This window comes from Aedes albopictus, chromosome 1 (assembly GCF_035046485.1).
Source record: "Aedes albopictus strain Foshan chromosome 1, AalbF5, whole genome shotgun sequence".
Taxonomy (NCBI): domain Eukaryota; kingdom Metazoa; phylum Arthropoda; class Insecta; order Diptera; family Culicidae; genus Aedes; species Aedes albopictus.
The window spans coordinates 244,050,653-244,077,419 of NC_085136.1; the positions used below are offsets into that span (position 1 = coordinate 244,050,653).

The 26,767-nt window shown below is 43.8% G+C and overlaps 1 protein-coding gene across 1 annotated transcript in view; it reads right to left on the minus strand.

Annotated features, from left to right (window-relative positions):
- Window position 1: 1 nt before the first annotated feature.
- The window catches only part of LOC109411873 (probable sodium/potassium/calcium exchanger CG1090), a gene marked incomplete at its 3' end in the record, with an annotated part of 85,742 nt that continues 58,976 nt past the window's right edge, over window positions 2-26,767 (minus strand). Inside the window, exons 3-4 of the mRNA XM_062859107.1 lie at window positions 394-894; window positions 2-330 (exon numbers count right to left, since the gene is read on the minus strand). Coding sequence (XP_062715091.1) covers window positions 2-330; window positions 394-841 — 777 coding nt within the window. The remainder of the gene's footprint in view (window positions 331-393; window positions 895-26,767) is intronic.

Sequence of the window (26,767 nt, forward strand, 5' to 3'; positions counted from 1 at the left end):
AGTAAACGACGTAGAACAGCATCATGATAAGTGCTTCCACCCAAGAGATGACATCGTTGAATATCACTACCAGCATCACCAGGATGGAGATCGCGTAGAAGGTACAATCTCGCACCAGAGGCCACCAGTTCAGCTGCAGAACCGTTCCGGAACATAACGCGCACACCGAAATCACAAACATGATGTTAAAAACAGCTGAACCGATGACTCCGCTGATACCGATGTCGTCCTTTGCGAAGAATACACCTATAACAACAGTCGCCAATTCTGGCGCCGAGCTGCCCGCTGCCATGAACGTAGCACCAGCCACATCCGGCGACAGCTTCAATTCTACAACAAAAACAAACATCAGTTCCAAATGCCTGGTAGCACCAACCTCAAGAAAGCTCTTACCTTCACAGATCCTATCTAAGCTGGAAACGAAGTAGTCATCGCACACGATGGCCAACCCCAGAAACGTGAATACGGCCACGAGCACGTGGATGACCAGGCCACCGTGTATCCGCACGCTCGGACCCATCAGCGGCCGCGGAAACTGCTCAATGGCCGGAGGAGTGCAGTTCTCTCTCCGCGGTCGCCAAGTCGGGTGACCATGGTGTGTATAGGTGGCCTTCGTTGCACTCTCGGTGGTTGCGTCCTCGTCCTCGCCGGGCTCTGCGGTGCTCGTTGAGTAGTACAACGGCGATTCGTTCGACGCCGGAACTTCCGGTTCCGAAAGCTCGTCGAAATCGGCACCCGTCGTCGCAGTGTTGCCAATCGTTGCCGAGTACGCGTGAAAACTCGAATATATCAGGAAAACGATTCCCATGTGCCAGTAGCGTCCGCGTCTCGTTCGCCTCATCGCTTACCGGGTTGCCTTGTTCTCCGGGTTCTCCAAGCTGTTTACGAGTGCTGCTGCTGCTGTGAAATGAATGGAAAAAGAAAGAATCACCGTTATTGATCTCATTGGACAGCAGTGACAGGCAATTGACGTTTCAAGTGTCATAGAAAGCTACCATTATCCCTTTAACCGGGGCGCAGCAGTAAGAGAGCATCAGCAATCCAAACCCATAATCGTATAATTTTTCCCATCGTTCCTCCATTTGGCATTCAATGTGCGTCAGCCGTGAAGTGGAGAGATATCAAGAGGATAGAGATTTTATTAAACGGATAAACATCATTAAAATGCTCTGCAGGGGTGGCATTCAGCCTCATAGTAGGCATGGTGCAGGGGTGGGCAGCCATTTTTTTTTAGGTTCCAGTTTGTCGCATTGCTTGGCTCCACGCAGTTCGCGTTCGTTTATCAAACTTTCAAAGTTGGTGGCTCCAGGAAGGTGAATTGTGCACAAGTTTTTAATAAATACCGAAATCCGTAGGATATTTCGACATGCGCTAGGCGTTCCAAGCTAGCATAAAGACGACGGTTCATCTACCATTTTTCTCCCATTTGTCGTGTCGCCAGGATGATGTGATTGAACGTGAACGAAGAGCGAGCTTTCTTCTTCTTCCATACTTGGTTGAGAAAACTGTTTTGTCAGATCACGCGAGAAAATTTGTTAACAGACAGCCAGTGTTGAGGATGGAAACGCGGGTGCTTGCTTGGGCTGGGTACGAAAGACGGAAGTCGGAGGTGGTTTTCCTGGAAATGATTCTAGACCACGACCACGACGGAATGTAATATGCAAAACAGCGGCACAAGTAGACGTCGTCGTCGTCGTATAGATGAGTATTTGAGTAGTGGGTACTTCGGAGGGAAATGTCATTTTCTCGTCGTCAATGAGCTGTTCATAGAATTTGATGGCAGACAAAATGGGAAGGAATTCGGTTAGAGATTGAGTTGTGAGATTTAATTTAAACGGATACTATTTTTTTCTTAGAATTTGAATAGACGAATGGGCAGGTTTGTGTGGCTTCGTGGCCGTGCGGCTAGGTCACCAAGCATTTTGTCGCATCGTACTAAGGAGCGCGGGTTCGATTCCCGCGCAGCTGTCAAGAAAAGTTTTCGGCTGTGCCACTGGGCGTTGCACGCTAGTCCGTTGTCTAGCGTCGTGCTACCTTCAAAGACCGAATTGGTAACTGGAATCCTTGAACGTGTCCGTGTCTTAAAAAGATAGGGTGACGTTGGGTGTTATCGGCAGGTTTGTTCTCTTCGTCATGAGGAGTTTTTCTCCACCAAATTTCCTAAAACTTGGTCGTATAATTCAGCTTGGTTGGGGAGGATTTGAGGCCAACTCTGAGTTCAAAGGTCCGCCCATCGTGCTCTCTGCGCTCTACGCCTTCTTGTGCCAACCGGATCAGTAGCAAACACCAGCTTTGCAGGGTTGTTGTCCAGCATTCTTGCAACATGCCCTGCTCACCGTATCCTTCCGGCTTTGGCCACCTTCTGGATGCTGGGATCGCCGTAAAGTGCAGCGAGCTCATGGTTCATCCTTCTCCCGCCACACACCGTTCTCCTGCACACCGCCGAATATCGTCCTTAGCACGCGTCGCTCGAAAACTCCGAGTGCTTACAGGTTATCCATGGTCTATGTCCTCGAGCATGGTCCATGTCTCGTATCCGTAGAGGACCACCTGTCTTATTAGCGTTATGTACATTGTGCATTTGGTGCGTGAGTGAATCTTTTTCGACCGCAGTTTCTTCTGGAGCCCGTAGTAGGCCCGACTTCCGCTGATGATGCGCCTCCGAATTTCACGGCTCAAGTTGTTGTCAGCCGTCAGTAAGGATCCGAGGTAGACGAATTCCTCCACCACCTCGAACGTATCCCCGTCTATCGTAACATTACTACCCAGACGGATCCGGTCGTTTTCGGTTCCGCCTACCAACATGTACTTTGTTTTTGAGGCATTCACCACCAGTCCGACCTTTGCTGCTTCGCGTTTCAGGCGGGTGTACAGCTCTGCCACCATTCCAAATGTTCTGGCAATAATGTCCATGTCGTCCGCAAAGCACACAAATTGACCGGATTTTGTGAAAATCGTTCCCCGGCTGTTGAGCCCGGCTCATCGCATCACACCTTCCAGAGCGATGTTGAATAGTAGACATGAGCGTACATCACCTACTCGCAGTCCCCGGCGAGATTCGAATGAACTGGATAGTTCACCCGAAACCCTTACGCAGTTTTGCACACCGTCCATCGTTGCTTTAATCAGTCTAATCAGCTTCCCAGAAAAGCCGTTTTCGTCCATGATTTTCCATCGCTCTATGTGGTCGATACTGTCGTATGCCACCTTGAAGTCGATGAACAGGTGATGCGTTGGGATCTGGTATTAACGGTATTTCTGGAGGACTTGCCGTACGGTGAAGATCTGGTCCGTTGTCGACCGGCCGTCGATGAAGCCGGCTTGATAATTTCCCACGAACTCATTCGTTTTCGGTAACAGACGACGCAAAATGATCTGGGATAGCATTTTGTAGGCAGCATTCAAAATAGTGATCGCCCTGTAATTCTCACATTCCAAATGGTCGCCTTTCTTGTGAATGGGGCAGATGACCCCTTCCTTCCACTCCTCCGGTAGCTGTTCGCTTTCCCAGATCCTGACTATCAGCCGATGCAGACAGGTGGCCAACTTTTCTGGGCCCATCTTGATGAGTTCAGCTGCGATACCATCCTTACCAGCTGCTTTGTTGGTTTTGAGCTTGTGAATGGCATCCTTAACTTCTCTCAGCGTAGGAGTTGGTTCATGTCCGTCCTCCGCTGTACTGGCGTCGTCGTTTCCTCCGTTGCCGTGGTCTCCCGTGCACGTTCTCCACGTCATTCAGGTGCTGATCGAAGTGCTGCTTCCACGTTTCGATCACTTCACGTCCGTCCGTCAAAAGGCCTCCGTTTTTATCCCTGCATATTTCGGCTCGCGGCACGAAGCCGTTGCGGGATGTGTCCTCTAGAGGGACCTAATCGAGCTCGCCCTTGTCGCGGCCTCGAGATTCTGCGCGTATGCTGAGGCGACATCCGGTTGATTACGGAGAGTTTTGAGCGCAGTTTGACCATCACCAGATAGTGGTCGGAGTCGATGTTGGCGCCACGATAGGTCCTGACGTCGATAATGTCAGAGAAGTGCCGTCTGGTAATCAGAACGTGGTCGATTTGAGATTCCGTCTGCTGTGATGATCTCCAGGTGTAACGATAAGGGAGACTGTGTTGGAAAAAGGTGCAACGTATGGCCATATTTTTGGAAGTGGCGAAATCAATGAGTCGTGGGCCGTTTTCGTTCGTCTGCTGGTGGGCGCTGAACTTACCAATCGCCGGCCTGAATTCCTCCTCCTGGCCTACCTGAGCGTGTAAATCTCCTATGATGATCTTGACGTCGTTGCTTGGACAACGATTGTACTCGTGTTCGAGCTGCGCGTAAAATGCGTCGTTATCATCATCAGTGCTTCTGGAGTGTAGGCTGTACACGTTTATTATGCTGAAGTTGAAGGATCGGCCCTTGATCCTCAACCTGCACATTATTTCGTCGATCAGCCACCAACCGATCACGTGCCTCTGCATATCACCCATCACGATGAAAGCTGTTCCCAGCTCGCATCTGTTGCCGCAGCTCTGGTAGATGGTATTACCTCTAAACGTTCGCACCATGGATCCTGATCCTGTCCAACACACCTCCTGCAGCGCTACGATGCTGAACCCACGGTTCTTAAGTAGATCGGCGAGTATGCGGGAGCTCCAAATGAAGTTGAGAGATCGGCAGTTCCACGTACCGAGTCTCCAATCGCAAGTCCTTTTTGTTCGCTGGGGTCGTTGCCATTGGTCTCGGTTCTTATTATTCTGTTGCTGATTTTCCGTTACAATGGTGTTTTACGACTGGCTCGTAGGGCCTGTTACCAACCCCCTACTTTCCGGAGGACCATAGTGCACAGTTGAGCTTAGAGTCCTTCCCTGGCACACGGACGTTGATTAGCCGCCCCTAACATGGGGATCTGACGCTGTTGTGAGCCGTTCCTCCTGAAGAACTCCCTGTCAGCCTATGGCAAAAGTTCCCACCGGGGTTGGTTACCCAATCTTCCCTAAGGTTTCTCATAGTTTCCGGCCCGTACCACGAGGAGGTAGGGATAGGAGTTGCTGGGCAGAGGCTAGTGGATCACAATGGGATCAGAATAGTGGATCACAATGGCGCAGCATACCCAGCATTTACCGTGCCACGCTCACTAACATGGTTGTTTCTTATACGTGCAGCCAAGCATGCAGCCTAATCAGCGAATTGTGGGATTGTACTTTAGGCATGTTCTAGATTTCCAAGCACACCGAATCATGCCTAGCTACTGTAAGATTTACATTCGATGTTTTGAACCTTCGATGTTCATGACTTGAACCTAGGATAGGATGCGTCACGTAGTCAGCCGATTTGAGACCATTTTGCTGTCAAACGGATACCTCTGATTGGCCGGAATTGATATTCGTTTACTGAGATCAGATCGCTTTGCTATTGGCTTTCCGTGTTGCTAGTTTGTAGGATGTGCAAGTGATACCAATATTCAAAATAATTACATTTTTATATTTATATTCAAGTTTTATCGACTTCAAAATGTCAGCCTTTGAATGTAAATCAACCTAAAGTGACTCCAATTTCTAAACATTGATAAATACATACCATTGATTTGGTGCAAAACCAGTGGTTTTTTTTTTATATATTTCACTACTAATTAAAGAACCTTTCGTTTGATATCAATTTTACTTGTCATTGTTATTCCAATTGCAAATAATGATTTGTGGTGCGAAATAATGCATCAAAATTTCAATAGTTAAAGCAGGCTGTGCGCGCGAGTGGCTGCGGTTTTGAAACTGGCAGGCGGTTTCTTCGCTCCCCGTTGTTTTGAATAAGGCCAGACGAAATCACAAAAGGCCTTTCGTACTTCGTAAAATGCTTGGAAAATGATTTTCGGATCACGTAGTGTTGATTAGGATATTTGACACATTCTAAATCTAATTTAATCTACCAGACCTTTCCACTTATCCGACGAAACATCTACAATTTTCCCCAAGCTCAAACAAGTCGTCCACCAAAGAGAAAATTCGAACACACGAGGAAAGCTATTCGTAAAACCCATATGCCGTTTGATGAAATCTGGTCATCAGAGGAAATCTGAGGAAAAGCGAAATGAACGACAGGAGGTGTTCGTCGCTACAATAGCCGCGCTTAACCCTCGAGCAATCGCGTCTTCGGCCACTCTCATCCACACCACGCTCACACGGTGTACCAAAAGCGTGCATTTTTCATGGTGCGTGTACTCAGTACACGACGTGACCACTCCTGGGTTAAGACTGAGATAAAAGCAAGCAAAAAGGCCTGCTTTGAGGGTCTCTGGCAGAGTGCCATTGCGAACCCGGGTGATGCCTACAGGATCGTCATGGCCAAGACGAGAGGTGTAATAGTTCCTACAGAGCAATCTCCAGAGATGTTGGAGGGGATGTCGAGGGGCTTTTTCCGCGTTATGATCCTAGTCCCAGACCTCCTTTCGTAGAACAGTCGGGGACTGGGGCTGGCAATAAGGTCTGAAAGGAGATGTTCAGGTCTATGCAGAAATGCCTGGATGAGGGAGTTTTTCCAGAGGTTTGGAAGCGACAGAGCTAGGTTCTATTGCCAAAGCCGGGGAAACCAGGAGGATGTAAATGATGTCTCGAGCAACCGCTTCGGCTTCCGGAAGGGGAGGAAGACACAGAGGTAGGTTGGAAGTGCTTTCAAGTGCATACTAAGGTATTGTGGCCCGGCGCTAAGTACCAAAAGCTACCGTGGTAGGCTGGAAAATACTTATAGGCAAATGTGCCTGACTGCAAGCGTGTTTTCGCGCCAAATCGAGCAACCTATTGTCCGGTCTCGTCTCAGGTTTGAACCTCCGTGCCTTCTATCGAAAATTCGTTTTTTGAATGAACATGTAGTTTTCCAGTGCCCTTTGGATAGCCTTAAGAACCTTATCAAAACTAATCGGACTTGAAGTTGCTGCATGGTGGGCAGCACACTGTTTCATGAAAAACAATAGCAAGCTTTCTAGATCATTTCTACGTTGCCTAGCCGTATTCACCTGCTGCCGCCTGCAGCCTATGCCAGGTCCTCGTTAGCGCGATGATGTTCCCTTTCCTACGCAGAGTTCAATCCAAAGAAATCTAAAATTAAAACAAAGCAATCAACCTGCAGCACAGGGAATAGGCAAGGGCTGCTTCCTATATACCTAGGTATAGGCAGATACAGGAAGCACCAGACACTTTCATGGAAAACAAGAGCACGCGAGGACGACGGACGGTGTGGGAAGGCACAGTTCAATTTGAGTTCCTAACAATCCTTTTTGCGCTTTCCCTTGATTCAGCCTTGAATGCAGGATTCTGCCAGCAATCCTTCCTGGAAATCGCTGGCGGAAAGGGTCGGGGTGGGTTCGGAAAAATAAATTTCCTCTTATCAGTGGCGAACAGTTGAACGAGAGAAGAGCTTTCTTTTAGTTTTCTTATTTTTGCCACTCAATTATCATACTTATGGATTGACGCTGTGGTGCTGCTGTGTGCATAGGTGCCGCCCCCGCCGCCCTTGGAGGAGTTCTGCGAAGAGAAAATCGACCCCACCAGATTTGATGTTCGGGTGGTGTGAACCCAAAGAAACTTCGAAGGTTTTTTTTAAAACTATTTGAGTGCTATCATTCGTTCAATTTAATAATTCTATTTTCCGAGAACGATCTATATGATAGTACTACAAAGTTTTCTATCTATGACCTTGAAAGAAGATAGAAATTAGGGTAGGTAGAGATAGTCTATGACTAATAGAGACTATGGAAGATTGAATATAATATACAGGAAATTTTTTGTTGTTTCTATAACTTTCGTTAAATTTCAGTAACATGTTAACTGCCATATACAATTTTTTACTTTTTGTAATGAGAAGAATGAAATGAATCGCTGCATTCAGGAATGGTAAATCAAAGCTTGGAGTTTAAAAATAGATGTCTTTATTTCCTGGATAAAGTTTCAGCACTGATAACTAATTCTTGAGAACATTTTCTCCTTGGTAATTGCGTCGTCTTGGCGTCCATTCAATACCTACCCATTTAAATTCTCCAGCAATATTTGAGGCAAGAAAATCGGCCACGTGGAAGAGGGGCTAGTGTAGGGCAGCCCCATTAGCCCTCTGCCATAAAACCGCACCGCCATTGCGCAGACCGGAAGTTGGTACACAGTTTGCGCTCTTCATAATGAATTTTAAATGATTTTCAACCTTTTACCTCCAGGCACTCGCTTTGTCTATCTATCAACTTGATAGGTGCCTGTGTACCATTCTGTGGATGGGAGACGATGCTTGCTTGAGAGGCTGCCTTTATCTCACTCCTCTTGGCGTAACGTCCCCACTGGGACAAAGCCTGCGTCGTGTGGCAGGCACGAAGATACTCTGAGCCCAAGAAAGTCAAGGAAATTTCCATTGCGAAAAGTTCCTGGACCGATCGGGAATCGAACCCCCATGCTGAATATCCGTGCATTTACCACTGCGGCTATATGGGCCCGACCCTTTATCTTACTTACCATCCTACCATGCTATTTGAAAGACGAAGGAGGTTTTCAATTTATGCGGAAAGTGGGAAAATCCTGCTACCCTTTGTGGGAGAGACCATTGATTTGCATCGCATTCATTATGAAAGCAACGCACCTTGCTGATGCTGATGACCAACAAGCTGCATCGGATGTACGAGGCCATAGACAGTTGATCATTACAATGTATTAGCATCTTTTTCCGCTCATCAGGCCAAGATATTTGTGTAATGTCGGGTAGTGGTTGTCACGAGTTGTATCATCTGTTAAGAGAACCAACCTCGTCCACACCAGGGGCATCGGGAGGCTACGGTGGGCGGGACACGTAACTAGAATGCCGAATAACAACCCGGTAAAAATGATTATCGATGGAAACCCAACCGGTACAAGACGACGTGGTTCGCAGAGAGCGAAACAAATCGATCAAGTGAAGGACGATCTGCGGACCCATCGCAGAGTGCGTTACTGGAGACGCACATCCATGTACCGAGTCTAATGGAGACGACTACTATGACGACTACTACGAGGTCACTCAGGCCTTCGTCTGACCGGTAAGGTAAGTAACGGGTAGTGGTCGTCACAATTGGTTAAGAATAAGACTATGGACCACCTGATCCTGTGGAAAGAGCCCACTCAACAGATGACCCCCAATTCATGGTGTTATGAGTCTGTCTAGGGTAAATGTACCAATAGTGGTGCTATTAAGCTCCCTGTAGGAAAGTAATTGAATAAAATTGATAAAACAACAAAATAAAAAGTCTGCAAACGTTAACCGGTAGTTTTTCACTTAAATTTGCTGGAAGAATTGTAAAAACCATTGTTTATTTCAGTATTTGCTAATAAATCACTTGCACCAACTATTGGTACACGGAGGTGGAAATTAACATTGGTTCCTATAGTGGCGCATCCCATTGAATTCCTATGGGACCCACCACTATAGGAACGCTACCACCACTATAGGTGCAAAGGAGCAAAAAAATTAAGGAAAATAATTGTTTAAAATAGGTTTTTCGGCAAATCCTGAACACAAAACTGAATTAATGTCATTAATTAGGTATGATGCATCTTTTAAAAATGTCATTTGCAAGCTTTTTGGTCGAAATAGTGCTGAATTGCCACTACCACCACTATTGGTACTACCTCCACTAAGGGAGCTTTTGCCCTATATGTTTACAGTGATTTGGAAAGAATGAATAGAGGGTAACTAATAAATACTTCTACCTAAGTAACCACATAGCTCAAGCCGAAATGCATGCATAAATGCGATGTATATGAAACAATAATTTCTAGGTTGCTTAGGTTATCTAAGCCACCTTGTGAACCAGGAGTTGTGTATTTCTAATAAAATTGAAATAGCAAACGTGCGTTTCATACCTCGAGCATGTGTGCTTGTCAACAACACAATCATTGTTACTTTCATTTCTGAACTAACTACCAGAGAAGAATGCCTCTGGCACGAAGTACTCTATGTCCAAGAAAGTCGAAACAATTTACTTTACAAAACTTCTTGGACCGACCAGGCCTTTCTGAATACATGGTCAGACCTCCCTCTTCCTAGACTTTGTCCATACCATCATCTCTGTGAAAATGTCTGCGAGGATATTATAAACGGCCCCTTGTCGCATCGTTTATATGGGCCGCAAGACAGCCCAATAGAATTACTAGAAATGAGATACCTAGTTTGTATGTTCTGTAAGTTGAGCCGAGCCAGTTGATATTGCGCTCTGCAACCGATCGATGTTGTTGAAGAGCAATAGAGAAATTAATTCGAGAATCACCTTTCAATATTGTGGGCTGAATCATTTGAAGTCATGGAGACTGGTAACATGGCTCTTCCCACTTGTTCTAAATTAGTTTGGTCCAGCGCTTGAAAATTGAGGTAAAACACCTCAGATGAATCAAAATTTGCTCTTCTTTGACCGACGCTTCTCAACCCACAGCGGTAGCAACACGCAGAACTCGATGTACACAGCGCAACGAGTAACTTTCACGCAGCGACCGAAAAGACAAAAGAATTTTCACGCAGATTTGTGTAACACCGGATCAACACAAAAAATGTGCTGATCCGGTTTTACACAAATCTGCGTGAAAATTCTTTTGTCTTTTTGCTCGCTGCGTGAAAGTTACTCGTGCGCTGTGTTGTTTCATTTAAGGGTGAATATGCCTTCATTGGCTAACATGCTTCTGAAGCAAGTGGGAGCGGGAGCAATAAAAATTATGAGTGAGAATGAGGAACGACGATTCAGTGCACCCTTAAATGAAACAACACAGCGCACGAGTAACTTTCACGCAGCGAGCAAAAAGACAAAAGAATTTTCACGCAGATTTGTGTAAAACCGGATCAGCACATTTTTTGTGTTGATCCGGTGTTACACAAATCTGCGTGAAAATTCTTTTGTCTTTTCGGTCGCTGCGTGAAAGTTACTCGTTGCTCTGTGTACATCGAGTTCTGCGTGTATACGGCAATGAATATACTTGATTTTTATCTCGTTATTACAGTGCAAATGACATAAACTCGGATTTAATCGATTATAATAGTCTCGTCCATCATTCTCTTATGAACAAATTGATTGTTTTTACAAGTTTTGAGCAAAAAATAAATCCACTGAATCATTTACGCATCTTCAGCCTCACCGCAGCAAGCGAGAAATATTGGTTTCCAGTCACTATGGTCCACTGCACGAATTTATTCTGGCCTGCTTACTCTCACACGAAATTTGACGTTTGAGCGGTGTCGGCACCTCGCAAACGTCAAATTTCGTGTGAGAGTAAGCAGGCCAGAATAAATTCGTGCAGTGGACCATGCTTCACATGCCAACCGACCGATGAGGAATAGTGGTCGCAGTTGGTTCGGTTTCTCTTTGCTCCCTGTGCGTGTTCGTTCGTAGTGATGGTTGGTGCTGATGACTGATCGTATCATTCATATTCCCTCAAATTCAAGCACTGCTTTGGTCTTCAGGGTTGTTATAGGCAGATATCTCTAGAATTTCCAACTCTAGATTTCTCCAGCGTTTTCTCCCGAAAATTGTTCGAAGAATTCCAATTAGAGATTTCTCTAGAAACAACTCATTGTGATTATTTCTCCAGCAGTTATCTCTGGAAACTCGTGCAGAAATCCCATCTGGAGGTTTCTCCCGGAGTTGCATCTGGGGATTCGTCCAGGATCAAAACCTGTGAAATATTTCATAGTTACCTTCTGTGGATTTCTCCAGATTTCTGTATGGAATTCGAGTGATTTTTTAGGAAAATGTTTGTAAGTTTCATAAGGGGATCCAACAATAAGGGTTGTTACCAGTCTGGAATTGCTCCGAGAATTCCTTATCGGGAGTAAACCAGGAATTTGATCTTCTAGACATTTCTTCAGGAACACCTGGAGTATTCCCAGAAGTAACCACAGGAAGATTCCAAGAGGAAACTCAAACAGAGCTCCCGGAAGAAACTCCGGAAAGATTCCAAAGACAAACTTCTGGAGCATTTCCAGTATTAACTTCTGGAGGATTCCTGAAAAGAACACCAGAATTAACTTCTGAAGGATTCTCACAAGCAACTTCTGGAGGATTTTCAAATAAACCTTCTAGGAGATTCCCAGTAAGAGCTCATGTAAGATATTCAGTCGGAATCGTAGTAAAACTTGCAGAAAGACTTTTTTCTGTAGAATTTTCGGAAGGAACTTCTGAATATTCTCCGAAGGCTGCTTCTTGAGGATTCCAAGAAGCAGCCTTCGGAGAATATTCAGAAGGAACTCCTGGAGAATGACCAGTAGAAACTCCGGGAGATTTCCAAAAGGAGCCCCAGGAGAATTCCCAGTGGGAACTCCTGAAGGGTTCCCGGAAGGAACTCTTGTAGGAATCCAAGTAGGAAGAATACCGAAAACAATTATGGATGGAATTCAGCAGTAGCTGTTGGAAGAATTCATGAACGGAGTTGTAAAAGAATTCTAAAAGTAAATACTGCAGGAATTGTTACCAACCGTTTGGGTAACAATATATTGAGTGGTAGAAAGGCTAGCTATTGATTCAGAGCATGTTATTATTATTGTTTTTTTTTACTGAATATTGTATCTTTGTATTATTTATTTAAATGTCTATTTGTATAATAAATATTGGTCTCCACAGTTTTGTGTTTGAGTTATGTTTACTTTACACATAGTAGTTTAAGGTGTCTTTTCATTCATTTATTTATTTGTTTATTTTGTTCTGTTTATATATTACGATTGTAGATTTGATGGTTATTCAGATGCGTTTTTATTTATTTCTATTTATTTATCTATTTATTTATTCATTCACATCCTTTATTTATGCACTATTCACTATTAGATACTTTATTTACATATTTATTCAGATTTATTTATATACAATTACCAGACTATTTATTTACAAAAAAAAAAGTAAAACAAGTGTCCGTTAGGTTTTGTCAAGGCTTCGCATGTAGCCTCAATCGGGATTTCAATTAAAGTCACAAGACACCTTTTATAACTGTTCAATGTATGTTTAGAGTGTAAGAAACTCATCGTTAGGGCCCGTCCATAAACTACGTAGACTCTTAGGGGGGGACTTGGGGGGGGTCTGGCCAAAGTCTACGCTCCATACAAATTTCGAAAATTTTGTATGAACAAAAGTCTACGGAGGGGGAGGGGGGGTCTGAGATATTCCAAAATGAGTCTACATAGTTTATGGACAGCGCCTTACGAAGACTGCCACTCAGATGACATCAAGTTCCACGTCACCTTTTTCGTAGAAGAAAAGATGGGACTTCTGGAACATTCGGGAGAAGAGGAAAAAAAATAAGAAGGAAGAGGTGGTTGAATCACCGACGAACCGACGTGACAGCTAGAACAAATAAATTCAAATTTGTTGTCCGCGACGCCATGATGAAAAATAGCCGAACACTATCGCCACCTCTATAACGACTCGCGATGATTTGATAGCTCGACACCGAACCCCCGTGTGTTCATATAGGAATCGGTTCGCGTCCGCGCTCATTTGACAGAAGCGTTCGCTCGCTTTGCTGGTCGACCGTTAAATTTAGGGGGGACACTTTTGAAACACCACTGTCACGTCGGTTCGTCGGTGGTTGAATTTCGGCGGTCCGGAGGTGTGAAGGTCATGTCGGGAGGTGCGTTAGTCGTTACATCATCTAACCACCTAAGTTCCCCGTAAGTGAAGTGACTAAATCCTAAAACTACTTAAAACTTACAAATTAAACCATTTTAACAGTTTAAAATAAAAACCCACAGCTCATTAAAACTTAAAATTACGAACATTAAAATAGCACCGATCGCAGTGAGCAACACCACAATCGGTTAAAAAATAATTCGGCACCACATTGCATTAAAACGTAAGTTCTAGCCGCGCTACTCTCACTGTGGTCATTTATGTGCTTAAAATAACCAAGCGAGCCCGTGGTATAAGACTATAGTGTAGTGTAGTGGTCGAGCGGGCAAAGTATAACGGTGATAATGATGCTACCACCGACGAACCGACGTGACAGTGGTGTTTCAAAAGTGTCCCCCCTAAATTTAACGGTCGACCAGCAAAGCGAGCGAACGCTTCTGTCAAATGAGCGCGGACGCGAACCGATTCCTATATGAACACACGGGGGTTCGGTGTCGAGCTATCAAATCATCGCGAGTCGTTATAGAGGTGGCGATAGTGTTCGGCTATTTTTCATCATGGCGTCGCGGACAACAAATTTGAATTTATTTGTTCTAGCTGTCACGTCGGTTCGTCGGTGATGCTACGTCAAGACTGTGGTTGTCCCGCTGAACGAAGGTGCCGGCTCGCTTGATGGACCACTGGAAGAAAACCGCGCGTGTGTACCACTCCCCGGACATGGAACAATGGCCTATGCTATATGGCCTTACCGACAGCTCCCACGAAAACGGTGAGAATAGTGAAAATGAGTACAAGGAGCATAAGGAAGAAGAAGCGTGAAGAGGAGATCTAAAATGCCCGAAGAAGAAGAAGGTGAAGACCGTGAAGAAGCAAGATGCTAGAAATCCGCAGCGTCCACAGCACCCGACTGCAGTAGCAGCAACGGCCGCAACGTACCGGTGAGCTCGAACCAATTGTAAATCCCCCCTTTTCAGTTAAATAAATACCAAAAGTTCTAAGTTTTGATTTCTCTAATAAATTTTGTATGGCCCTCTGAACCACAGTTAAGTTGTATTTAAGTATTTTTGTTAGAAATCTTGTTTTCCATCGTCCGTTCCACTTTGTATTGTCCGCCTTTTCACCACATCAACCCCCTAGGAATGCTCCAAAACCCCCTCAACGACCCTGAGATCCAGGTCACCAAAAGAGGTCTTGAGTGATCACCCCGGAAGCAGCCGTCGGCTCAAGACCAGCAGCTTGGGGCTTTGGCCGATTCCCGTCTGGAATCTGGCGAGCATTAGTACCTGGCTCGAAGAGACTCGTATCAGAATCCAATAAAGAGCACTTTCAGTGTAGGAATCCCATAAGGAACTGCTGAAAAAATTCGTGGACAACATTGGCGTAACTAGGATTTTTTCCTGGAGGGGGCCCAGGGGGGCCTGACTTGAGATGAATTTTAAGCGGGATGGGAGCCTGATATGTGTATATGCAAATTGGTATTGTAGTTTTGAGTAATCAAAATGACTGTTTTAGATTTGTTCATAGTTTCGTAAACTATATGAGTACGAACAATTTCTCCAAGATGTTTTTCCATAGCTTGCTTCAGTGATTTCATCATGGCTTCTTCCAGAAATTCAATCAAAAATTCATCTAGGGATTCCACTAGACATTTTTTCGGGGATTTGTCCTGGGACATCTTTAGAGGTTCCTCTAGCAATTGTTCCAGTGCTATTTTCGAGGTTTCCTTTAGGAATTTCTTCAGAGATCCTTTAAGGTATTTCTGCAGGTATTCAGAAATTTCTACAGGGATTTCTCCATATATGCTTCCAGAATTCCACTAGCGATTGCTCCAATAATTACATCTGGAATGATTCGAAGTATTTCTGCAGGAATGTATTCCAGAAAATCTTTTAGAAAATTTTACTTAGAGATTATTAAAAAATACTCCAAAAATTGTTTGAAAAAATTGTACAAAAAAAACCTTTAGGGATCCTAGTCTTCCTTAAACAATTACTGCAGACATTGATTTCTTCAATTTTTTTATCCAGAAATATTCCTACTAAAATTCTTCCAGGTATTCGCTAAGAAAGCTCTCCTGAGATTCCACAGAGTTCCCCATGGAATTGCTTCCGGGATTGCTCATCGGGTTTCTTCAGAAATTACTTCGAGTTCCTCCAGGGAATCACCGGAAATTTCTTCTGTTATTCTTTCAAAAACGAATTCTGAATAAAATGAATAAAAAGGATTTTATTCAGGCATTTCTCCAGGGACTTCTGCAAGAGTCGGACTGTTGCCCATCGGTCGGACATCGTCCTGTCGATGGGCAACAACGAGCCCGAAACCGGTCGACTCAAAAAGGTAATTATATCTCCTTTTTAACGTTTTGTAAGAATAATAAGTGTTGTGTCTGTCTCGCGTCGCGTGTTATAAGTGTCTTCTGCAAGAGTTCTACCAAGAATTTCTACGGGAATTACCCTAGGTATTTCCTCAGGAATTCCCCCGGGAATTTATTCTAGAATGGATCCCGGAATTTTACCAGGGTTTCCTCCAAGAATTAATCCAGGAATTTGTTCTCTAGGGTTTCTTCTACACATTCCTCCAGGAATTATTTCATGGATCCCTCCAGAAATTCCACCGATGATTCCTGCAGTAATTCCTCCTAAAAATCCTTCTGGAATTCCTTCAGAAATTCCTCTCGAAATTCCTCCTGGCACTCCACCAGAAATTCCTGTCAGAATTCCTCTAAAAATTTCTCCAGGAATTCCTTCAGAAATTTCTTCATGAATTTCTACCAGAATTCCTCTAGAGATTATTCAAGGAATTCATTTAGGGATTCCTCAGTGTATTCGTTTAGGGATTCCTCCTGGAGTTCTTCCATTAATAGTTCTACGGAATTTCCCCTTTAAGGATGCCTCCAGGAATTCCTCAAGAGGTTTCTTAAGAATTACCCCAAGAATCTCTTCAGAAAGTCCTACAGGAATTGATCCAGGAACTCCCATAGGAATCCATTCATAAATTACTACCGCAATTCCTCCAGGAATTCCTCCTGGAATTCATCCAAAATCGCTCTGGGAATTACTCTACAAATTTCTATTGGAATTTATTCAGAAATTTCTCTTGGAATTTCTTTAGAAATTTACCTTGGAATTTCTTCAGAAATTTTTCTTGGAATTTCTTCTGGAATTCCTCCAGTAATTGCTTCCAGAATTTCTCTCAAGATTCTTCCAGGAATTCATTCCAGGAATAGTTCCTCGGAATTTTCCCGAAAATTCCTTTACAAATTTATCCAGGAATTCATCCTGGGATTCCGCAAGGAATTTATCCAGAACTTCCTGTAGGAATTTGTCCAGAACTTTCTAGGCATTCCTCTTGAGGTTCCTCCAGAAATTACTTCAGGGATTCCTCCAGGGATTTTTCCAAGAATTTTCCCAGAAATCTTCCTAGAATTTCTCTAGAAATTTCTCTAAGGATTCCTCTAGGAATTTTTCAAGAGGTTTCTTTAGACATTTCTTCTGGGAGTTTCTCCATGGACTCATCCCAGGATTTCTCTAGGAATTCATCTAGAGATTGCTCCGGGAGTTCTTCTAGAGGTCCCTCCCAGAATTCTTCTAAAAACTCCACCAGGAATTCATCTAGAAATTTATCCAGAGATTGCTCCAGGCATTAGTCCCGAAATTTCTTCAGGGAATCTTGAAGGCAATTCTCCAGGGTTTCCTCAAAGGATTTCTTAATGAATTTCTCGAGATACTCCTCCAGCAATTGATACAGGAATGTCTCCAGAAATGTATCCCGGGGTTCCTCCAGGCATTCCTTCAGAAGTTCCTCCGGAGATTTCTATAGGGATTCCTCCAGGCATTCCAAGATTCCTTCAGAAATTACTACAGAAATTTCTCCAAGAATTTATCTATCTCCAGGGATTCATTAAGAAATTTCCTCAAGAATTCCTCCCAGAGTTTATCCAAGAATTATTCCAATAATTTTTCCCTGGGATTCCTGCATGAATTCCTCCTGAGATTTCTCTAGGAATTCTTCCAAATATTTTTTCAGGAATCCTCCAGGAAATCCTCAAGGGATTCTATTAAAAATTTCCCCAAAAATTCTTTCCGGAATTCATTCAAGAATTATTCCAGATATTGCCCTGGCATTCTTCCAGGAATTCATCCAGGCATTTCTACCACGAGTTTCACCGGAATTGCCCCAGGTATTTCTTCAGGAATACCTCCAGGAATTTATTCAGGAATGGATCCAGGAATTCGTACAGCAATTGCTTCAGGAATTCTTCCAGGAATTCCTCCAGAAAACCTTCCAGGGTTTCCTCCAAGAATTAATCCAGGAATTTCTTCTCCTCGGTTTCCTCTACACATTCCTCCAGGAATTATTTCATGGATTCCTCCAGAAATTCCACCGATACTTCCTCCAGTAATTCCTCCAGAAATTCCTTCTGAAATTGCTACTGGAATTCCTCCAGAAATGCCTTTTCAAATTTCTCCTGGGACTCCACCAGAAATTCCTCTCAGAATTCCTCTAGGAATTTCTTCAGAAATTTCTCCATGGATTCCTTCCAGAATTCCTCTACAGATTCTTCCAGGAATTCATTGAAGAATTTTTCAAAGAATTGATTTAGGCAGGGATTCCTCCTGGAATTCTTCCATGAATAGAGTCATGGAATTTCCTCAAGATTTCCTATAAAGATTTCTCCAGGAATTCCTCCTGTGATTCCGCATGGAAGTTGTCCGGAAGATCCTCCAGAAATGCCCTCTGAGATTCCTCCAGAAATTTATTTCAGGGATTCCTTGAGGGTTCTTTCCAAGAATTCCCCCAGGGATTCTTCCAAGAATTTCTGTAGAAATTTCTCTAAGAATTTTTCCAGGAATTCCTTAAGAGGTTTCTTCAGAAATGCCTAAGGAATGCCTTCAGAAAGTCCTCCTAAAGGAATGCCTGGGGCTCCTTAAGAAATTCCTCCCAGAGTTTTTCCAGGAATTATTCCAAGAATTCCTCCAGGGGTTCCTGTATGAATTCCTCCTGAGATTCCTCTAGGAATTCTTTCAAGGATTTCTTCGGGAATTCTCTAGGAAATCCTCCAATGATTCCTTCAGAAATTCCCCCAGAAATTTCTCTGTGAATTTATCCAGGAATTATTCCAGGTATTCCTCCAGGATTTCATCCAGGCATTTCTCCAGGGACTCCTCCAGGAATTGCACGAAGATCTACCCCAGATATTTCTTCAGAAATTTCTACAGCAATTTCTTCAGAAATTGATCCAGGAATCCCTCCAGGAATTTCTTCGGAAATTCCTACAGCATTCCTTCAAGAATTTCTGCAGGAAATACTTCAGAGATCACTTCAGATATTCTTTCAGGAGATAGATTCTTTAGGAAATTTCATGGGATTTTTTCCAAGGGATTCCTCCGGAAATTCTTGCAGGTTTCCTCCAAGAATTAATACATGAATTTCAACTCCAGAGATTCCTCTAGAAAGGGCCCATATATCCGAGGCGGTAAACGCACGGGTATTCAGCATGACCATGCTGAGGGTGACGGGTTCGATTCCCGGTCGGTCCAGGATCTTTTCGTGAAGGAAATTTCCTTTACTTCCTTGGGCATAAAGTATCTTCGTGCCTGTCACACGATATACGCATGCAAAATGGTCATTGGCTGAGGAAGCTCTCAGTTAATTACTGTGGAAGTGCTCATAGAACACTAAGCTGAGATGTAGGCTTTGTCCCAATGAGGACGTTACGCCAAGAAGAGAGAGAGATTCCTCTAGAAATCCGTTCAGGAGTTATTTCACGAATTCCTCCAGAAATTCCACCAGGAATTACTCCAGGAATATATCAGAAATTCCTTTAGGGATTCCTCTAAGGATTCTTCCGTGAAATTCCTTCAATAATTCTTCCAGAAATTCCTCCATGAATTCCTCCAAGAATTCCTCATGGAATTCCTCCTGGAATTTCTCCAGAAATTCCTCTGGGAATTCTTTTAGAAATTTATCTTGGTATTTCATCAGAAATTTCTCTAATGCTCCAGGCATTACTCCTGGAACTTCTCCAGGGATGCCTCCTTCAGAAATTTCTCCATTAACTTCTCCAGGGATTCCGCCAGGAATTTGTCCAGAAAATTCTCCAGGATTTCGTACCAATTTGTACGATAATAAAAAAAAAATCCCCTAATGCTCTAGGCATTAGTCCAGGAACTTCTTCAGGGATTCCGCATGGAATTTGTCCAGAAGGTTGTCCAGGATTTCCTCCAGAAATACATCTAGGAATTGCTCCTGTGATTTCTCGAAGAATTCCTCCAGAGATTCCTCCAGGAATGCGTCCTGAAATTCCTCCAAGGATTCATCTAAATTTTTTCTAGTAATTTCTACAGGGATTTCTGATGCGGATTCTTTAGATTTTTTTTCCTGAAATTCTCGCATAATTACTATTTGGATTCCTCCAGGAATTAATCCAGGAGTTCCTCCAGGTATACTTTCAGAAATTTCTCCAGGGATTCCTGCAGGTTTTGCTCCGAGAATTCCTGTAATGATTTCTTCCGAAATCTCTCTCTGAATTTTCACAAAAAAATATTCAGCGATTAGTTCAAAAATTTCAGTAATCCGTTCATAATCTTTATCACGGATTCACTCCAGGTTTTTTTTTAGAATTACTTGTAGATTTTTTGAATAATTTGAAGGATTGCTAGAGGAATTCCTCCAGCGATTTGTATTGGAATTCTTTTAGATAATTTTAGAGGGACACAGAAGCCAAGAAATTCTCCAAGTAGTCATCCAGGAATTCTTTCACAATTATCTCCGAGAAATCTTTAAGGAATCCAATCATGAATACCTTCAAGATTACCCCTGCAGCAAAAGCTTTTAAATATATTAAAATATCATCAATGGCCTTTTGAATGTGTGCATTGTTTGATAGACGCACAAATACACGAAATAAAAGGTATTAGTGACCGACTAGAGGTCACCTCCAGCATGGTTTTAAATAATACACTTGCGTTTACGCTTGAGCTACATAAATCATTTCTTATTATGTAGCATCTATTCTCACTAGGAATTCAAAAACTTTTGCTGGAATTCCATTGCAAATTCAACCAGATTTTTTCCCACATGATACTTGAATTCCACAAAAAAAGCACTCAACCATATTTTGCAGTAATGCTGCTAGAAAATTCAAAGATTCTTGAAGATACTCATCAAAGAATTCCTGGAAATTATCATTTAGATTTGATTTCTCAGCGATTCAAAAAAGAAGACTAACAAAGCATTGCTATTTATATATTTCTGGTTATATAATGTTTGGAAATCAAAACTAACTAATTACATAGACCATTTTGAACAATGATCTTGTAAAGAGTGACAAGTTGAGAATAGTCTCCAATAACTGTCAATTTGAACACATATTATGCCATATAAATGTCTATTATAGATCTATGTTTGTCACCACGACAGTGGTTTACAGATTTTTTCTAATTTCCATATATAAAGTCATGAAAAATTTCTGGGGGGGGGGGGGGGGTGGGCAGGGCCAAAATGATTTTCTGCAAAATGTCTGAAGTAACCTTTTGCAAACTCCCAGAAGAAATTCTGAAGGAATCCGCGAAGGAAACTCTGGAGGAATCTCGCATGAAGCCTGCACTTGAACTTCTTTTTATTCCATTGGCTGGGGGTGCTTAAAATAAAATTGTGCATATATTGAACAGGCCATAAAAAGAGGGAATTTTGTGTATAAATTAAGTCAGTGCTTTAATGAAAGAATGTAGTTCACAAGGACAGGTCTTGCTCCTGGGAATTTAAGATGGCCAAGGCGGCTTCCAAGGGGCTTCAACTTGGGCTTCAAGAGCGTTTCAGGAGGCCTTTTAATGGTGTTCCGTCAGGTTTTGTTGGCATTTTAATGGCATTACGGGGATTTCAGCGATGTTCTAATAGCATTAAGCAAATTTTAGGGACGTTTCAAGAAACTTTTGGGTTGATTCAGCTTTTCAATAGAAAAAGGTTTCAAAGCATTTCAGAGGCGTTTCGAGGGATTTTAGGTACGTTTTAAGAGCGTTCATAGAGATTTTAGGAACGTTTGATAGCATTTCAGGGACAATTTAAAGGGTTTAGGTGTATTTCTGGGATTTTCTGGAGCCATTTAAAGGAGGATACAGGGGCATTTCAAATCGGTTATGGTGATTTCAATGGCGTTTAACCCTAAAAGGGATACCTGGGGTCCATTGGACTTCAGGCGCCTTTCAGAGCTCGTCTTTGATGGAACACACTCAGCGAGGTGACGAAACTGAGGCCATAAAGGTATCCCTTTTAGGGTTAAATATGATTACGGAGGTTTTAGGAGCGTTTTGAGACATTTCAGGAAAGGATCGTATCCTGGGGTTTCGGGAACATTAAAGGGGTTTCAGAGGCATTTCATTGCTATTATGGAGGTTTTACGGGCGTTTCAGAGGATTTCAAGAGTTTTTGTAAAGGGGTTTCTGAAAATCATCTGAAACTTCTTGAAGTTTCTCCGAAATTTCCCTAAAACCCCCTCAGACCCAACATAACGCACCCTAGACCCCTTGAAACCACTGAAAACGCATCTGGCTCCCGCCAAAAATACTATGTTTTTTTTTTAAATTCCCTCAGACCCCTGAAAACGCTCCTGAAACCTGCTCCAAAAATAAATGTCCTCATATTCTAACACTTCCGTTTCTCGAGATTTTTTTTTTGGGATTTGAACTGTTACCATTACTGTGATCTATTGTATAAACCTCTGTTTAATTTGTTTGTATTCTTTCAGACAACGAGTCACTATTTAGGATTTGTTGAGGATGCAATGCTTATTCTCGAGATACCCATACGACTCTTTCGCAGTTTTCGGAACTCTAGGCCTACATTGCGAAATTGTCATTTCATACTAACTCCTATCATCCTGATTTGTGTAAGTGTTACAACCATGCTGCCATATGCTGTATTAAAAAAAAACATTTATACATCGAATGTAACTTGAAGTAGTATGTGACGATGCTACATTATCCATGACGGTAAAAACATTCCCAAGTAACATTTATTTGTCAAACAGACTATAAGAGGTTCTTAAAATCGTCATGAAACCAAAATAAAAGTAAAAGGAATAAGGTTTCATGATAGCTCTTAAATCCTCTACAAGACTAATTAGCCATCAAAGAGTTACTTGGGTTACGACGATTGTGGAAAAAAAATACTGTGCGGCTCACTGCCTGAAACCCCCTGGGAACTCCTGAAACGCCCCTAAGACTACAAAAAACTCCCCTGAAGCGCCCCAGAGACCCCCGGGGCTCAAGGAGCCCCGTGAGACGTCATAGAACCCCTGGTTTTCCCTGAATTGCTCCTGGAACGCCCCTGAGACCCGCCGGAACGCCTCTGGAACCCCTTGACATGGCTCCCTAAGACCCCCTAAGACCTCCCGAGACCCCCTGAAATCCTCGGAAGCCCTGCCTAGAGGACCTTGAAACTCTCTCAAAATATGATAAATTTGAGCGTGTAGAATAACTAACGGAGGGTGACCCTGTACGTATGTCATTTCCATGATTGCTCCTCAAAGGATTACAATTTTATTTGTAAATCGATTTCTGCTTCCGGTTTTAGTGATATAAATTTTGGGTTACCACTCGGCAAACTATAGGTGCTGTGCGGTTTATGCACATTTCCTTCGCCAACCCAATTCTTATTTCTAACCTAGCTTTACTACCTAACTTACCTACCTTCCTTCGCACACTTCCTGCTGTGTAACCCGTACCACCGCCGTCCGTAAAAGTCGTTATCCCGTCTTGAAATGGATAGCCTGTCCGCCTCCGACCGACATGCCAGCAAGGTTCGGGATATACCACTCATATTTTTTTTCCTTCACGATGCTCATGCTTTCACTGTACATATAGAAATATAGCATTTTTCTCTGATGGATGGATCGACATCGAGATGATGGCTGCAAGTGGTATACCGTTCTCAACCACCCATTGGGGAACACGTACGGCACTTTCCACTAGTTCATACCTCTACTACCAATAGTCAACGTGTCGGGCCGTCAGCATAATCTGTATGGAGTAGTGTTTGCTTTCTATATTTGCCCCCACTCAGTCCAGACCACAGTCTGCCTGCCACTACACGACGACGACGGGTAGCGCACAAATTCCGAGCATGAAAATATTAGACGGAACGGAAAATGAGACAGGAAACGAAATATATGGGTCCCACATTATCCCAGTGACATATTTATGGCAAGTAAAGTGCTTTTAGATTTTCGCGTGCCGTTGTTCCTTAACCTGGTAGATAGGTGTTACCGACTTGGTGGGATATTCTGTAAACATCAGAACAATTTGGCATTAGAGAAAGGTAACGGGAGATTTGGCACGGTAAAGGCTGGGTATGCTGCGCAATTCAGATCCCATTGTGATCCACTAGCCTCTGCCCAGCAACTCCTATCCCTACCTCCACGCGGTACCGGCCGGAAACTATGAGCAACCTTAGGGAAGATCGGGTAACCAACCCCGGTGGGAACTTTGGTCGTAGGCTGACAGGGAAGGGGGGGTTTGCTTCGGCAAACCTGAGCGTCTGTTCTCCAGGAGGAGCGGCTCACAACAGCGTCTGATCCCCATGTTAGGGGCGGCTAATCTACGTCCGAGTGCCAGGGAAGGGCGCCAAGCTCAACTGTGCACTATAGTCCTCCGGAAAGTAGGGGATTGGTGTCAGGCCCTACGAGCCAGCCGGAAAAAAAATCATTGTTACGGAAAATCAGCAACAGAATAATACGAACCGAGACCAACGGCAACGACCCCGCGAACAAAAAGGACTTGCGATTGGAAACTCGGTACGTGGAACTACCGATCTCTCAACTTCATTGGGAGCACCCGCATACTCGTCGATCTACTAAAAGACCACGGGCTCGGCAGCGTAGCGCTGCAGGAGGTGTGTTGGACAGGTTGGTGCGAACGTTTAGAGGTAATCATACCATCTACCAGAGCTGCGGCAACACACGCGAGCTGGGAACAGCTTTTATAGTGATAGGCAACATGCAGAGGCGCGTGATTGGTTGGTGGCCGATTGACGAAAGAATGTGCAGATTGAGGATCAAGGGCCGATTGTTCAACATCAGCATAATAAACGTGCACTGCACAGCCCACTCTCCGATAGCAAGCACTAAAACATGCATTTTACGCGCAGCTCGAATGCGAGTACGACCGCTACTCAAGGCACGACGTCAAGATCATCATAGGAGACCTAAACGCTTAGGTAGGCCAGGAGGAGGAATTTAGACCGACAATTGGAAAGTTCAGCGCTCACCAGCTGACGAACGAAAATGGCCTCCGGCTCACCGATTTTACCGCCTCCAAGAACATGGTCATTCGTAGTACCTTCTTCCAACACAGTCTCCCTTATCCCTTACTTGGAGATCACCACAGCAACGGAATCGCAAAATGTGAAATGGAGCTGCTGTGCCCTTCATAAGAAACATGGAAGTTCTACCAGAAGCTCAACGCATCTCGCAAAGGCTTCGTATTGTGAACCGAAATATGCAGGGATTTGCACGGCGCCACTTCGACGAGCACCTGAATGGCGTAGAGAACGTAGGCACTGGAGGAAACGACTACGTCAGAGCAGTAGAAGGCAGAGTTGATCCAACACCCGCGCTGACGGAAGTTAAGGATGCCATTCACCAGTTCAAAACCAACAAAGCAGCTGGTAAGGATGGTACACTAAAACCTCCTTTTATGCATGCTATTTTTATACACTTTTTTATGCCCTTCATAAAAAGATGGAAAACTGCACAGGACCAATATTGTGCATAAGAAAATTAAATAATGACGGTGACTATTGCAACAGCAGTCAGCGGGTTTTTATAGAGGAGAGTAGAGGGAGATTTTAGGGGCGTTTTAGGGGGTCTCAAGGGGTATCAGTGGGTTATCAGGAGATCTCAGGGGGGTTTTCGGGAATCTGGGGGTTTCCGAAAGCATTGCAGAGAGTTTCAAAGAATTTTCAAGGAGTTCTGGAGGCGTTACAGCAACGTTTTCGGGTGTTTCCGAGGGTCCCACGTACGTTACAAGGGGTTACGGTGGTATCAGAGACATTCCAAGAAATCTCAGAGCATTTCAGGCTGATTTCAGAGGCGTTGCGGAGGCTTTTTAGGGGGTTTTGGAGAGTCTCATGTGCGTTACATAGGATCTGAGGGGGTTTTAAGGGGATTCCGGTGGCATTTCAGGAAGTTTCAGAGTATTTTCGGCGGAAAGGCGTTACGGAAGAGTTTATGGGAGTTTCGGAGGTTCTCAGGTGCGTTACATAGGGTCCGAGGGGGTATTAGAGGGATTATGGGTTCATTTTAGGAAGTTTCAGAGCAATTAAGGTGGGATTCAGAGGCATTACGGAAGCGTTACGAAGGAGTTTTCAGGAGTTTCGGAAGGTCTCAGGTGCGTTACATAGGATCTGAGGGGAATTTTGGAGGCATTTCAGGAAGTTTTTGAGCATTTTTAGAGGGATGCAGAGGCGTTTTGGAGTGTCTCAGGGGCGATACATGGGGTTCATGTGAGTTTCCGAGGGTTTTCAGGGATCTCATCACAATATCTTTATAAACGCCCCGGACAAACGCCCTTGAACGTTTTTTTAAACCCTTATACTTGAAATGCTTCAAAACGCCCCTGAAATGCCTTTGGATGCCTTTAATAGGCTCCAGAAATTCCCTGAAACACCCCGGTAATGCTATCAAACGCCCCTAAAACCTCTAGGAACGCCCCTAATAACGTTCCTGAAAGTCTCTGAAATGACTCTAAAATATTTTGAAACACCCCTCAAACCCGTTGTAACGTCCTTTAAAGGCTTCTGAGATCCCCTGAAGTACATTTAAAGCTCCTTGAAATGTTCCTGAAACCCCCTTAATACTATTGAAATGCCCCTGAACTCGTCGAAATTTTTTAGCCCCACTCCTCCCTCCGTAATGCTTTTTTTGTATGCAAACCCTAATTTTTTTGTATGAGTCGTAACGCTTGGACGTACATCCCCCGTCCCCAAGAGCGTTACGTAATTTGTGAACACCGCCTTATAAGACTCCTGAAATCCCTGAAACATCGCCCTGAAACGCCCCTGAAGCCCTTTGGAACCTCCTTTTTTTGGGTTCTCTGGGAGCTTCCTGGAAACCCCCTTAAAGCATCATCCAGTTCGAATCCGGACTCAAGGTATAATTTATTGTGTTGTTCTCAA